The sequence below is a fragment of the Panthera tigris genome, chromosome D1 (genome assembly GCF_018350195.1).
Source record: "Panthera tigris isolate Pti1 chromosome D1, P.tigris_Pti1_mat1.1, whole genome shotgun sequence".
In the NCBI taxonomy this organism is placed as follows: Eukaryota; Metazoa; Chordata; class Mammalia; order Carnivora; family Felidae; genus Panthera; species Panthera tigris.
In genome coordinates this window covers 6,944,004-6,957,639 of record NC_056669.1, presented here as the reverse complement: position 1 = coordinate 6,957,639, position 13,636 = coordinate 6,944,004, and the positions used below count along the sequence as shown (strand labels likewise).

At 42.8% G+C, this 13,636-nt stretch overlaps 1 protein-coding gene across 5 annotated transcripts in view; it reads right to left on the bottom strand.

Annotated features, from left to right (window-relative positions):
- The window catches only part of ATM (ATM serine/threonine kinase), a 128,947-nt gene that overhangs the window by 25,052 nt on the left and 90,259 nt on the right, over positions 1-13,636 (bottom strand). For all 5 annotated transcript variants that reach the window (XM_042958873.1, XM_042958872.1, XM_042958875.1 and 2 more), the window contains 6 exons: positions 13,238-13,386; positions 11,481-11,585; positions 10,137-10,256; positions 2,376-2,610; positions 1,714-1,881; positions 238-351 (listed from right to left, as the gene is read on the bottom strand). In XM_042958873.1, the coding sequence (XP_042814807.1) occupies positions 238-351; positions 1,714-1,881; positions 2,376-2,610; positions 10,137-10,256; positions 11,481-11,585; positions 13,238-13,386 (891 nt within the window). The remainder of the gene's footprint in view (positions 1-237; positions 352-1,713; positions 1,882-2,375; positions 2,611-10,136; positions 10,257-11,480; positions 11,586-13,237; positions 13,387-13,636) is intronic.

The following is a 13,636-nucleotide window of genomic DNA, read 5'->3' as shown; positions in this document are numbered from 1 at the left end:
TGTTGGGGGGGGAGGGGGGACTGAGGGAAGACACATCTGGGCTTCCTTTCAAAACAGGGTCCTTCTTTTTTACCACTGTTTCATCCTGCCCTAAAAATTACATGGAGCTGCTATAGTAATAAATACTCCAAAACTGAAATCTTCCTTTTATTTGCTTTTGAAATGCACATGGCCTTGATGAAAGATCAAGCGTACTCATGCTGAACAGCTCTCCTAAGGGTTGTGAGAAAACCTTACCTTTTCCAGGTAGGTCTGCATGATGACCGCAGGGTTTTCTAAGCAAGTTTCCGCCAACCAGGTGCCGCAAACCCTCAGACATTCTGTGTACAGAAGTCTTAGGCTGGGATCATTCTGTATATGAAAAGCAAAATCCTAAAATGTAATTCACTATCATGACTATGCGAAAGTATCTTCCGTGTAGGGGAAAAAAGCAGGTTAAGAATATTTTTCCTCGTATATGCCAGGCACTTCAGCAAGGCTTGATTTCTGTATGTTACCTCATCTCATCCCCACAAGAACCCTGTGAGGCGAGGACTCTATTACCCTTCATCTGCAGAGTGCAGTGGCAGTACGGACATACAGAGGGGGCAGGTAACTCGAGCCAGGCTGATCCCGGGCCCCACTTGTTAAGCAACGTGTAAACATCATACTGTATCAGCTCCCGGAGCTCTGGTATAATGGTAAAACTCTTTAGGATGAGGATGTCCTAAAGTGCCCAATACCGGAAAGGCAGGTGCGTGTCAGAAGGAGAGCACTGTGGCCACACCTGCAAACACCACACGACTCCCGCAAACACCTCTACTGTGCCCATAATACGCTGGAGAGACAGCTACAGAGGCACACAGATTTCCAGTAACCAGTGGGTCATGTTAAATAAAATATGAGACATTCTTTTTCCTAAGTACGAAGACTGACAACTTAATTGTTCCAACTTGCTTCCTTTTTAAACTTTGGTTCTCTCACACATTTCCTCTTCCATTTCTTTATTTTGAATTTATAGTAGCTATTTCTTCCCCCTCCACCTCCTGTACTGGCTATTTCATGTTTGTTTCCATCATACTCTTCTCGAATTCCATATAAAGTTTAAAAAAAAATGCTTAACACTGGGTTAAATCAAATAAATCTACCACAAGATGGACTAACAGAATTATTGTAAAGAGAAACTAAAATTAGTATTTCTAAACTTCTTTACAAATAGTAATTTTCCAGGCTCCTTTTTATACTTTCTTGTTCATAGATAAGCAAATTTCAAGGCTTTAATAAAACTGTGGACTTATTAAAAATATTTTAGGGGGCACCTCAGTGGCTCAGTCGGTTGAGCATCTGACTTGATTTCGGCTCAGGTCATAATCCAAAGTCGTGGGATCAAACCTCCTGTTGGGCTCCACACTGAGCATGGAGCCTGCTTAAGATTCTCTCTCTCAGGGCGTCTGGGTGGCTCAGTCAGTTAAGCGTCCGACTTCTGCTCAGGTCATGATCTCACGGTTCGTGAGTTTGTGCCCCGCATTGGGCTCTGTGCTGACAACCCAGAGCCTGGAGCCTGCTTTGGATTCTGTGTCTCCCTCTCTCCCTGCCCCTCCTCTGCTGATGCTCTATCTCTATCTCAAAAATAAACAAACATTAAAAAAATTAAAAATATATCTATTTTAAAGCTCAGTGGTTGCTTTACAACAGTAAAATACTAATTCAGCCAATTAAAAAAAACCAGTAAACCTCTGCACCACTGGAGTCCAGCTTCTTGATCATCTGCTTGAGGACACTCAGGGCGAGACTCTGCTCGTTTCTTGCCCAAAATACTTGGGCCTCCTCCAGCTGCCACTCGGAGACTCCACGACCAGGTGGGTTGTACTGTTTAATGTGAAATATTGCCCGTTCGGGGAGCTGAAATGAAAACGACATATGGGAATAAATACCATTGCTGTTACTACTGCTAGCACGAATCATGGAAGCAGTAACTCCCATCACTGACGACTGTTTGTCAGGACGGTCTCAAGTACATCTGTGCCTGCCTCCCTCAGCCCCGCATCCATCTGGTTCTCTCACAAATACATACATATAGATGTATACATAAGCACATGTACGAACACACGTGTGTGTAAGCGTGCAGTATATAAGACCACTGAATTGTTATCAATATAGTAAGTTAGGTATCTTCTCATTTCAGAACCATGAGATTGAGGCTTAGAGAAGTACCCTGTCCAAGGCTTGAACTCAGGTCTGATGCCAAAACGGGAAATCTTGAGCAATTATCCTAAGCAATATTTTTATAGCAATCTGTTTCTCGGTGACGCTTCTGTTTTACTCGTGCTTTCCATTTTCTGGGTCATAAAAGAAAAAGTCATAGGGTGAGACGACATCATTTTAAATCTTATTACCTGAGTGTTCTTAAAAGTTCGGGCCAGTATGGAGAGTTCTACAAGGTGCGTGGTGAGAATATCCTTAAAACATTCTCTCTGGGAGTTTTCCATTTCCTTTTCCATCAAGATCTCCAAAATGACTGTGCGGAGAGCCATGATGGGCTCCTGAAAACTAAAGTCACTGTCTTTGAGAAGCTGGGAGTGTTTCCGCCACTTAGCGTAGACTTCGGAGGGCTGCCTACCGGGGACCGATCTGAAAGCAACATCACAGAAGCCACGTAAGCAAGAGAAATTGAAGGACAAAAATGCTACCACACAGCTTCTGCATTTAAGATAAAACACAAAGGAGTTTTGACAGTAATGACACGAGAGCTTAAAAAGGATACAAAGTAAGCACCAAAGTTTAGAAAACTACAAAACCAGCAGACTTGTGAGGGTCAGCACAGGGGCTACAGATGATGAATGTTTTTAAAGATTTTCTTAAAAATACTCTTAAAGCTCACAAAAAGCAGCATTTCTAAGTATATATTCTTCTGAAACGAGAACACCTTCATGAAGCTTGGTGTCAGAACGCCGACACCTCTAGTCCCGCTTCAACGTTCCCTGTGGCAAAAGGCGGCATGTGAGCAAGGAAAGGGAACAGATGTATTAATTTCTGCTGTGCCCAAGTGGGTGCAGGGGAGGACTCTATGCATAATTACAGCTGCTAAAGAAATCACAATTCAGGGGGAGAAATGCTGGTAGCCGGCAAAGGTCTCACTCCCCAACATTACTGATTAAAGGAAGAGAAAATGCATATTGTGCAATTAGTTTACATGAAAAGGATGCTTCCCACACGGTCACACTAAGCAATACCGTCCAACCCTTGAGGGCCACTGTACTGACAGGAATCAAGATGAAGAAGGGACAGTAAGAAGATGACAAGATGGTGACTATGAAAGCTCCTTCAGGAAGCTTCCAGATGGGAGGGGCCAACATGGCAGAGAAGTAGGGGGATCCAAAGTTCCCTCCTCTGTGAAACAAAGCAGTGTTGAAACTAAAGGACTTTGAATTCTGAGAGTCCGGGAGGAAAAGAGACAGTCGCTTCCAGGGACCCACAGGGACACCCTGACAGGCCGTAAGTACGTGATTCTGAACTGGGAGAGATAAAAGGAAAGGAGGGGAGGGATCCCCTTCTGCAGAGACACAAAGGGAAGAGAAAGTGCAGCTGGGGAAGCATAGCACTGTATCTGGACAAGAGAAAAACCTCAAACCAGGACGGAGAAAGAGCCCATCTCTAACTGCGGGGCTTGCTCCGGACTGGGCCAGGACTGGGCCAGCTGTCCGGATCACGCGACTGGGCAGGAGGCGAGCCAGCCCCAGGCTCGGGGACTAGGTCGCGGGTGCAGTCCGCAGTAGGAGACAGCGATCCCCTCCCTGGAGTGCTGCGGGAAAGGGCGAAGCCTGCTGCGCCTGCCGGTCGGGGACCACATATCCGGCAGCAGGGAAGGGTGCTTCCCCAGTACCCGGGCGCAAGGAGCGGGAGTTTGAGTCCCAGCCAAGCCCCAGGCATGGGAGTCGGTGGAGCAGGACAAACCGCCTGGTCTGCGTCCTCATTTGTGTCCGTGGCACAGTGAGGACGGCTCGAACAAAGTGGTTTGGAACACCAGGTCTGTGAAGAATAGACTGGGGGTTGCCATCACCACCAAGGGGGGACTTCAGCTAACAGACGGCAGGGCCCACAGCGGAGGCGGGACCCGCCTACACCAAACCACGCCCCTCCGCGCCGGGTGCTGTGTATCTACGGGAACAGGATTGGCGCTGAGGAACCGGACGCCCCCTCGTCCAGACCTGAGCTGCAGCATTGCCTGGATTAATTCTCGGATAATTCTAATTATAGACATACATTCTTCCTTCCTTTTCTTCTTTTTCTCTCTTGCGTCCTCTAGTCTGGTTACTCTGGTTGTTGCTTTGTTTAAGCAGACATATTTAATCCATTTTCTTGATACATGTTCCACACCTCCTCCTTAATTCTCCATTCTCTCTCTCTGGTTTAAGCTGTATAGTTTCTCTGTCTGGATAACTTTATTTTCTTTTCTTTTTCCCCACTTCTTTATTTTCCCTTCTCTCTCTCTGGATTAAGCCATAGAGTTTCTCTGCCTGGTCAATTTTTATTTTTTCTTTCTCCCCGGCCCCTGTCATTTCTCTCTCCGAATGGGATAAGGCCTCTTCCAACAGCATTGCCTCCACCCAATGGTTTACTTGCAGCTGGTGTTTCTGTTTCTGGCTTTTCGTTTGTTCACGTGTTTTTGTTTTCTGAGTTTTGTTTGTTTTCCTTTCCAGGGCTACTTGAATGAACAAATCAAAGCACACTTAGTGGAGGGTTCAAAACACCACTACGGTAGGGAGATTTAGAATTTAGAATAATAGTCATAATACTAATCGCTGAATGGCGCCTGAGTGGCTCAGTCGGTTGAGTGTCCGACTTCAGCTCAGGTCATAATCTCACAGTTCGTGAGTTCGAGCCCCGCATCGGGCTCTGTGCTGACAGCTCAGGGCCTGGAGCCTGCTTCGGACTCTGTGTCTCCCTCTCTCTCTGCTCCTCCCCTGCTCACATGCTGTCTCTATCTCTCAAAAATAAATAAAGATTAAAAAAAATAAAAAAAAAAAGATTAATCGCTGGACTTGAAAAAAGCATAGAAGACAGCAGAGAATCTACTGCTGTAGAGATCAAGGAACTAAAAAATAGTAATGATGAATTTAAAAATGCTGTAAATGAGGTGCAAAATAAACTAGAGTCAGTCACAGAAAGAACTGAAGAGGCAGAGGGGAGAATTAGAGAACTAAGTGACTCAATGAAACAGAACAACATCTGTATCATAGGAATTCCAGAAGAAGATAGAGAAAAGGGCCGAAGGTGTGCTTGAAAAAATCACAGTTGATAACTTCCCCAATGTGGGGAAGGAAACAGACATTGAAATCCAGGAGGCACAGAGAACTCCCTTCAGACGTAACTTGAATCGATCTTCTGCACGACATATCACAGCAAAACTGGCAAAATACAAAGATAAAGAGAGAATTCTGAAAGCAGCTAGAGATAAACGGACCTTAACCTACAAGGGTAGACATATAAGGGTAGTAGCTGACCTATCTACTGAAACTTGGCAGGCCAGAAAGGAATGGCAGGAAATTTTCAATGTGATGAATATGAAAAACATGCAGCCAAGAATCCTTTATCCAGCAAGCCTGTCATTCAGAATAGGAGAGATCAAGGTTTTCCCAAACAAAACTGAAGGAATTCATCACCACTAAACCAGACGTACAAGAGATCCTAAGGGGGACCACAGAGCATCAGAAACATCACTAGAAGCATGAAACCTACAGACAAGACAATGGCTCTAAACCCTTATCTTTCAATAAGAACACTGAATATAAATGGACTAAATGCTCCAATCAAAAGACACAGGGTATCAGAATGGATACAAAAACAAGACCCATCTATTCGCTGTCTACAAGAGACCCATTTTAGACCTGAGGACACCTTCAGATTGAAAGTGAGGGGATGGAGAACCATCTCTCATGCTACTGGAAGTGAAAGAAAGTTGGAGTAGCCATACTTGTATCAGACAAACTAGATTTTAAACTAAAGACAGTAACAAGAGATGAAGAGGGGCATTATATAATAATTACGAGGTCTATCCATCAGGAAGAGCTAACAATTATAAATGTCTATGTGCCGAATATGGGAGCCCCCAAATACATAAAACAATTATTTACAAACATAAGCGATCTTATTGGTAAGAATTGCAGGGGACTTTAATACTCCACTTACAACAATGGAAAGATCATCTAGACAGAAAATCAATACAGAAACAATGGCCCTGAATGATACACTGGACTAGATGGACTTGACAGATGTATTTAGACCTTTTCATCCAAAAACAGCAGAATATACCTTCTTCTCGAGTGCACATGTAACATTCTCCAACATAGATCACATACTGAGCCACAAAAAAACCCTCAATAAATACAAAAGAATTGAGATCATACCATGCACACTTTCAGATCACAATGCTATGAAACTTGAAATCAACCACAGGAAAAAGTTTGGAAAACCTCCAAATGCATGGGGGTTAAAGAACATCCTACTAAAAAACAAATGGGTCAACCAGGCAATTAAAGAAGAAATTAAAAAATGTATGGAAACAAATGAAAATGAAAACACAACAATCCAAACCCTTTGGGATGCAGCAAAGGCAGTTCTAAGAGGGAAATACATTGCAATCCAGGCCTATCTCAAGAAACAAGAAAAATCCCAAATACGAAATCTAACAGCACACCTAAAGGAACTAGACGCAGAACAGCAAAGAAACCCCATACCCAGCAGAAAAAAAGGAATAATAAAGATCAGAGCAGAAATAAATAATGTAGAATTCAAAAAAACAGAACAGATCAATGAAACTAAGAGTTGGTTTTTTGAAAAAATAAACAAAATTGATAAACCTCTAGCCAGGTTTCTCAAAAAGAAAAGAGAGAGGACCCAAATAGATAAAATAACAAATGAAAATGGATATATCACAACCAATCCTTCAGAAATACAAGCAATTATCAGGGAATACTATGAAAAATTATATGCCAACAAACTGGACAACCTGGAAGAAATGGACAAATTCCTAGATACCCACACACTACCAAAACTCAAATGGGAAGAAATAGAAAATCTGAACAGACCCATAACTAGTGAAGAAATTGAAAGTTATCAAAAATCTCCCAACAAATAAGAGTCCTGGACCAGATGGCTAGTCCCAGGGAATTCCACCAGACATTTAAAGCAGAGTTAATACTTATCCTTCTCAAGCTGTTCCAAAAAACAGAAATGGAAGGAAAACTTCCAGATTCATTCTATGAAGCCAGCATTATCTTGTTTCCTAAACCAGACAGAGACCTCATAAAAAAGGAGAACTATAGGCCAATATCCCTGATGAACATGGATGCAAAAATTCTCAAGATACTAGCAAATCAAATTCAATAGCATATACAAAGAATTATTCACCATGATCAAGTGGGATTCATTCCTGGGCTGCAGGGCTGGTTCAATACTCACAAATCAATCAGTGTGATTCATCACATTAATAAAAGAAAGGATAAGAACCATATGATCCTGTCAATAGATGGAGAAAAAGCATTTGACAAAATACAACATCCTTTCTTAATAAAAATCCTCAAGAAAGTTGGAATAGAAGGAACATACTTAAACATCATAAAAGCCATATATGAAAGGCCCACAGCTAATATCATCCTCAACGGGGAAAAACGGAGAGCTTTCCCCCTTACATCAGGAACACGACAAGGATGTCCACTCTCACCACTGTTGTTTCACATAGCACTGGAAGTCCTAGTATCAGCAGACAACAAAATGAAATAAAAGGCATCAAAATTGCCAAAGAAGTAAAACTTTTTTTTGCAGATGACATGATACTCTACAGGGAAAACCTGAAAGAGTCACCAAAAGACTCCTAGAACTAATACATGAATTCAGCAAAGTTACAGGGTACAAAATCAATGTACAGAATTGGTTGCATTTTTATACACCAATAACGAAGCAACGGAAAGAGAAATAAAGAAATGGATCCCATTTACAATTGCACCAAGAAGCATAAAATATCTAGGAATAACTCTAACCAAAGATGTAAAAGACCTGTATGCTGAAAACCATAGAAAGCTTATGAAGGAAACTGAAGAAGACACAAAGAAATGGAAAAATATTCCATGCTCCTGGATTGGAAGAATAAATCTTGTTAAAATGTCAATACTACCCAAAGCAGTCTACACATTCAATGTAATCCCAATCAAAATTGCACCAGCATTCTTCTCAGAGCTAGAACAAACAATCCTAACATTTGTATGGAGCCACAAAAGACCCCAAATAGCCAAAGTAATACTGAAAAAGAAAACCAAAGCAGGAGGCATCACAATCCCAGACTTTAGCCTCTACTACAAAGCTGCCATCATCAAGACAGTATGCTATTGGCACAAAAACAGACACATAGACCAGTGGAATAGAATAGAGAACCCAGAACTGGACCCATAAACGTATGCCCAACAAATATTTGGCAAAGCAGGAAAGAGTATCCAATGGAAAAAAGATAGTCTCTTCAGCAAATGGTGCTGGGAGAACTGGACAGCAACATGCAGAAGAATGAAACTAGACCACTTTCTTACACCATACACGAAAATAAAATGGATGGAAGACCTAAATGTGAGACAGGAAACCATCAAAACCCTAGAGGAGAAAGCAGGCAACAACCTCTTTGACCTAAGCAGGAGCAATTTCTTACTTACTTGACACCTCCAAAGGCAAGGAGATTAAAAGCAAAAATGAACTATCGGGACCTCACCAAGATAAAAAGCTTCTGCACTGGAAAGGAAACAATCAACAAAACTAAAAGGCAACCATGGAATGGGAAAAGATATCTGCAAATGACATATTGGATAAATGGCTAGTATCCAAAATCTATAAAGAACTCACCAAACTCCACACCCAAAAAACAAATAATCCAGTGAAGAAATGGGCAGAAGACCAGAATAGACACTTTTCCAATGAAGACATCCACATGGCCAACGGACACATGAAACAATGCTCAACGTCATTCATCTTCAGGGAAATATAAATCAAAGCCACACTGGGATACCACCTCACACTGGTCAGAGTGGCTAAAATGAACAAGTCAGGAGACTATAGATTCTGGCAAGGATGTGGAGAAATGGGAACCCTCTTGCACTGTTGATGGGAATGCAAACTGGTGCAGCCGCTCTGGAAAACTGTGTGGAGGTTCTGGAAAAAATTAAAAATAGATCTACCCTATGACCCAGCAGTAGCACTGCTAGGAGTTTACCCGAGGGATACAGGAGTGCTGATGCATAGGGGCACTTGTACCCCAATGTTTATAGCAGCACTTTCAACAATAGCCAAACTACAGAAAGAGCCTAAATGTCCATCAACTGAAGAATGGATAAAGAGGATGTGGTTTATATATACAAGGAATACTCCTTGGCAATAAGAAAGAATGAAATCATGCCATTTGCAGCAACGTGGATGGAAATGGAAGGTATTATGCTGAGTGAAATACATCAGTCAGAGAAGGATAGATTATCATGTTTTCACTCATATGGGGATCTTGAGAAACTGAACAGACCATGGGGGAAGGGAAGGGGAAAATATAAAATAGGTACAAACAGAGAGGGAGGGAGGCAAACCACAAGAGACTACTAAATACAGAGAAGAAACTAAGGGTGGATGGGGGGGTAGGAGAGAGGGAAAATGGGTGATGGGCACTGAGGAGGGCACTTATTGGGATGAGCACTGGGTGTTGTATGTAAGCCAATCTGACAATAAATTATATTCATTAAAAAAAAAAAAAGTATGCTTCTAGTACAGCATGGCAGCATAGACCTAAAACAACACCAATGCCAACACAGTGCTGAAGACAGAATGGCCGATCACGTGCTATGGCGAAAAAAACCATGGAAAAGCAATTTTACCTGGGGTAGGAAGGGGGAAAGCTGTGAATCAGCACAATGATGCTAAATTTTAAAAACCGGAATTTTTACAGTAAATATTTTTGAAAATGTTTCAGCGGTCAGCGCTCACCTCCCGTCTCAGTTCCCTGGTCAGCGCTCACCTCCTGTCTCAGTCCTCCGGTCAAGGCTCACCCTCTGTCTTAGTTCTCTGGTCAGGGCTCACTGCACACAGCAGACCTGCCCTCAGGGGAGAGGCACAGCATCGCAGGAACCACATACCTGGAGAAAAGCTCCCCGATGTTTTCGAGCTCTCCAATGGCCTGCAGCCTGCCGAGGGTGGGGTAGAGCGAGTACACGGACTCGAGGCTGCCCCTACACAGCTCCTCCACTTCTCTCAGCCTGGGGGCAAAAGACAAGACGCTTGGGACACGAAGAGGCTTGCAGAAAGATCAAAGTTCCAATCTGTGGATACAGAGTTGCTTTGCTGGCTGTGCTGTTGACCTCATGCCGTGGAGGCCCCAGCATCCTGCGGCAGAAACACCATCCTCGCACGGACCTGTACTGCAACCCGGCCCTAAGCCGCAGGCTGTCTAACCTGCACTCCCCTGCACCTAGGTTTCTTCGCTTTCAGAATTCTTCTGAACATAGAGAATACACATAGAAAGAGCCTAACAAAATGGCCAGCACATAAAAAGCACCAAAATAGCAGCAAATGTTTTTGTAACCAAATACAGGATTTAACAGGTCACTAACTACTGTTAAATAAATAGTATGTTACCTGTGTTTAACCTGTTATAGTTAAGTACCTTCTGGTGTATTACCTCATTGCGCCTCATAACAAGCCTAAGTATTGGTAAGTACTAACCACAGTCAGCACTTAACAAAAAGAACACCAGTGCTAAAAGGTAAATGCCATACAACTACCAACAGAGGCGAGGTTACAACTCTTGAGACACAGAGGCCCAGGAATGGGACAGAGGGGTGGGAATCTCGTTCTCGAGGGCTGTACATAAAGAGCTGATCTGGTCCCAAAGGGAATTTTTTTTTTTTTTAAGGAAAGAACAGATTTGAACCACATGAACAAGTAAAAAGATCTTATCAGAAAAAAAGAATGTAACAATTTATGTAAGCACCTAACATGAGCAAGCTCCTCCATCTAAAACAAAAAATAAAAAGGTACTATTATAGAGTGTGTGTGTGTGACACACACGTATTTGTGTGACAAATACGAATAGAGAATTCTCTCATATAAAACTGCTGAAACACAGAGAATGCCCTTCCAAGATACGGAAAACACCCACAGTTCCTATTAAAAACATTCCTGCAGAAGATACAACTCATCTGAGCACTTACTTCTCAGATGTACATAAGCTACAAAATTGTTACAGGATTTCGCCTCCCCCTTCTGCACTGTTTGAATCCCAACAGTGACTGGCATGATTTATTCCACAGCGAAGGTGTTGCCTGACGAGAGGGTGGGAATGACGAAGACACAACCTGACCAAAGCCACCAAGTCCTTACCCTTCAGCAGTGCAAATCCGCATGCTGAAATTACTCATCAAGTTTTCAGAAAAGCAGCCATGACACTAAATGTTAAAATACAGTAACTCTTTTTACAATACCTGGCATATTTGAGACTTTCATAAAATGTGGAGAATTCTCTATCTCTCAGAGACTGTAGAGCATTGTACACGGATTCATGGTAACTGGTTCCCTCCATTCCTTTACTGAGATAATTAAAACATAAGAGAAAAAATATATTTAAAAACAAAAAGTCTTAAAATGTACAGGTATATACAATATAATTGCACCAAAAAAACAAAATTTGACAACTAAAATTAAGGTGTCTCCATTTCAAACAATGCATTTCTAGAAATTCTGGCAAGAAATACAAAGAATCTTGTGGATCATTTAAATTATTCAAGCAGAAAAAAGTGTATTTCTCAGATCTTTTGCCTGGTTCTAATTCTCACTTATTCAGCAAACACCGACTATGTGCCAGGGGGCACCAGGCTCCAAAGCCGGGGCAGAGCGGCGGGGGGAAGGGGGTCCATGACTGGACAGGTCAGATAAGGTCGCCATTCCCATGGAGTTCATGTTGTGGTTCAGAGAAGATGGACAATAAATAAGCCAGACGCTGACAAGGAACGTGCAGAGAATTAAAACGGTAACAAAAGAGAAGGACCGGGTGGCAACTTGAGATGGATGGTCAGGGAATGTCTAAGACATGACACTGTCCTACTAGAATCTGCATGACGAGAAGCCACACCCGGGGCAACAGGGGCAACAGGCAGCAGATACATTCAAGGCCTTTACGTACCAACAGCCTGGTGTGCAGGAAGAACACAGAGAAAGCCTACATGCCTGAAATACAGCAGGCAGCGGGAACAGTATACGGTGACTTAGAGAGGAAGCAAGAGTAAATGCTATAAAAATATGAAAGCGTATCTCTCTAATCATACAGCAATCTAACAGTCTGAAATCTGAAAGACACTCCAATTGACGAAATTTTTTTCTGTGAAGGCAATTAAACATACAATTAATATGGTTTCGTTTTTTGGTGCCTATGTCATCAAAAGACTTTTTACATAAATGAGAAATCTTTTCTAAGATCAGGTGTTTGGCTTTCCATTCGGAGCAAATGGTGATGTTACATACAGGGCTACAAATGGTATCTTCCCATGTTCCGGGATTAGCAGTATTTTTTCATGAAAGAAAATATCCCATCGCTAAAGATAAGCAGTCTTAGGAGTGCTGTCCAGCCACGACGGTGCTACCTGACCGCGGGGACTGGGAAGCGGAAAGGCTATACTTCTCTTTGGGTTCATAAACAATCAATGAGAAGATTCTCAGGAGAAAATACATTTTACATTTCTATTTTCAAGTATGTCTGGCAGCAGGCCGGGGGGTGGGGGGTGGGGGGGGGGGGAGGGATGCCCTGATGGAATTAGAGGGTGTAACTCAACCCAGGTATGTGAACTGCTTACTGCTATCATGTTTAAGCCACTCGGGCATCTCTATAGCCTGCAGCATGTACAAAACACGAGAAACCCCCCAACTCTTGTTATGCTCACAGAGTAAGTTTAAAAACAGTTCATTATAGGGGTGCCTGGGCGGCTCAGTCCGTTAAGCATCTGACTCCTGATTTTGAGTCAGGTCACAGTCTCACGGTTCATGAGTTCGAGCCCTGCGTCAGGCTCTGTACCGTCAGCACGAAGCCTGCTTAGGATTCTCTCTCCTTTTCCTTGTCTCTCTCCCCCTCCCCTGCTTATGCACGCTCTCTCTTTCCCTTTCTCTCACTCAAAATAAATATATAAACTTAAAAAAGAATAAAAACAGCTCATCGGTTACAACCAGAAGAAAATGTCCAAGCTCTTACTTGGCAGAAACACAGTGGTCCCACTGCATATTCCTCCACGCTGCTTGGTAACAGAGCTCCTGCAGCTCTGCACTCCACTCTTTATTTTCAAGGTCTAATCCTTTTAAATAGACGGAAAGGATATGGCAGAGTCCCAAATTCTGCAGGGCCTAAGCAGGAGTTAAAAAAAAAAAAAAAAAGTAGTCAAAGATAACAAAACTAGCGAAAAAATAACGGCCAAACATGAAAAGTAGGGGCGCCTGGGGGGCTCAGTCGGTTCAGCAACCAGCTTCAGCTCAGGTCATGATCTCATGGCTTGTGAGTTCAAGCCCCGCACTGAACTCTCCACCCTCAGGAGCCTGCTTCAGATCCTCTGTCTCCCTCTCTCTCTGCCCCCTCCCATGCTTGCTCTCTCTCTCT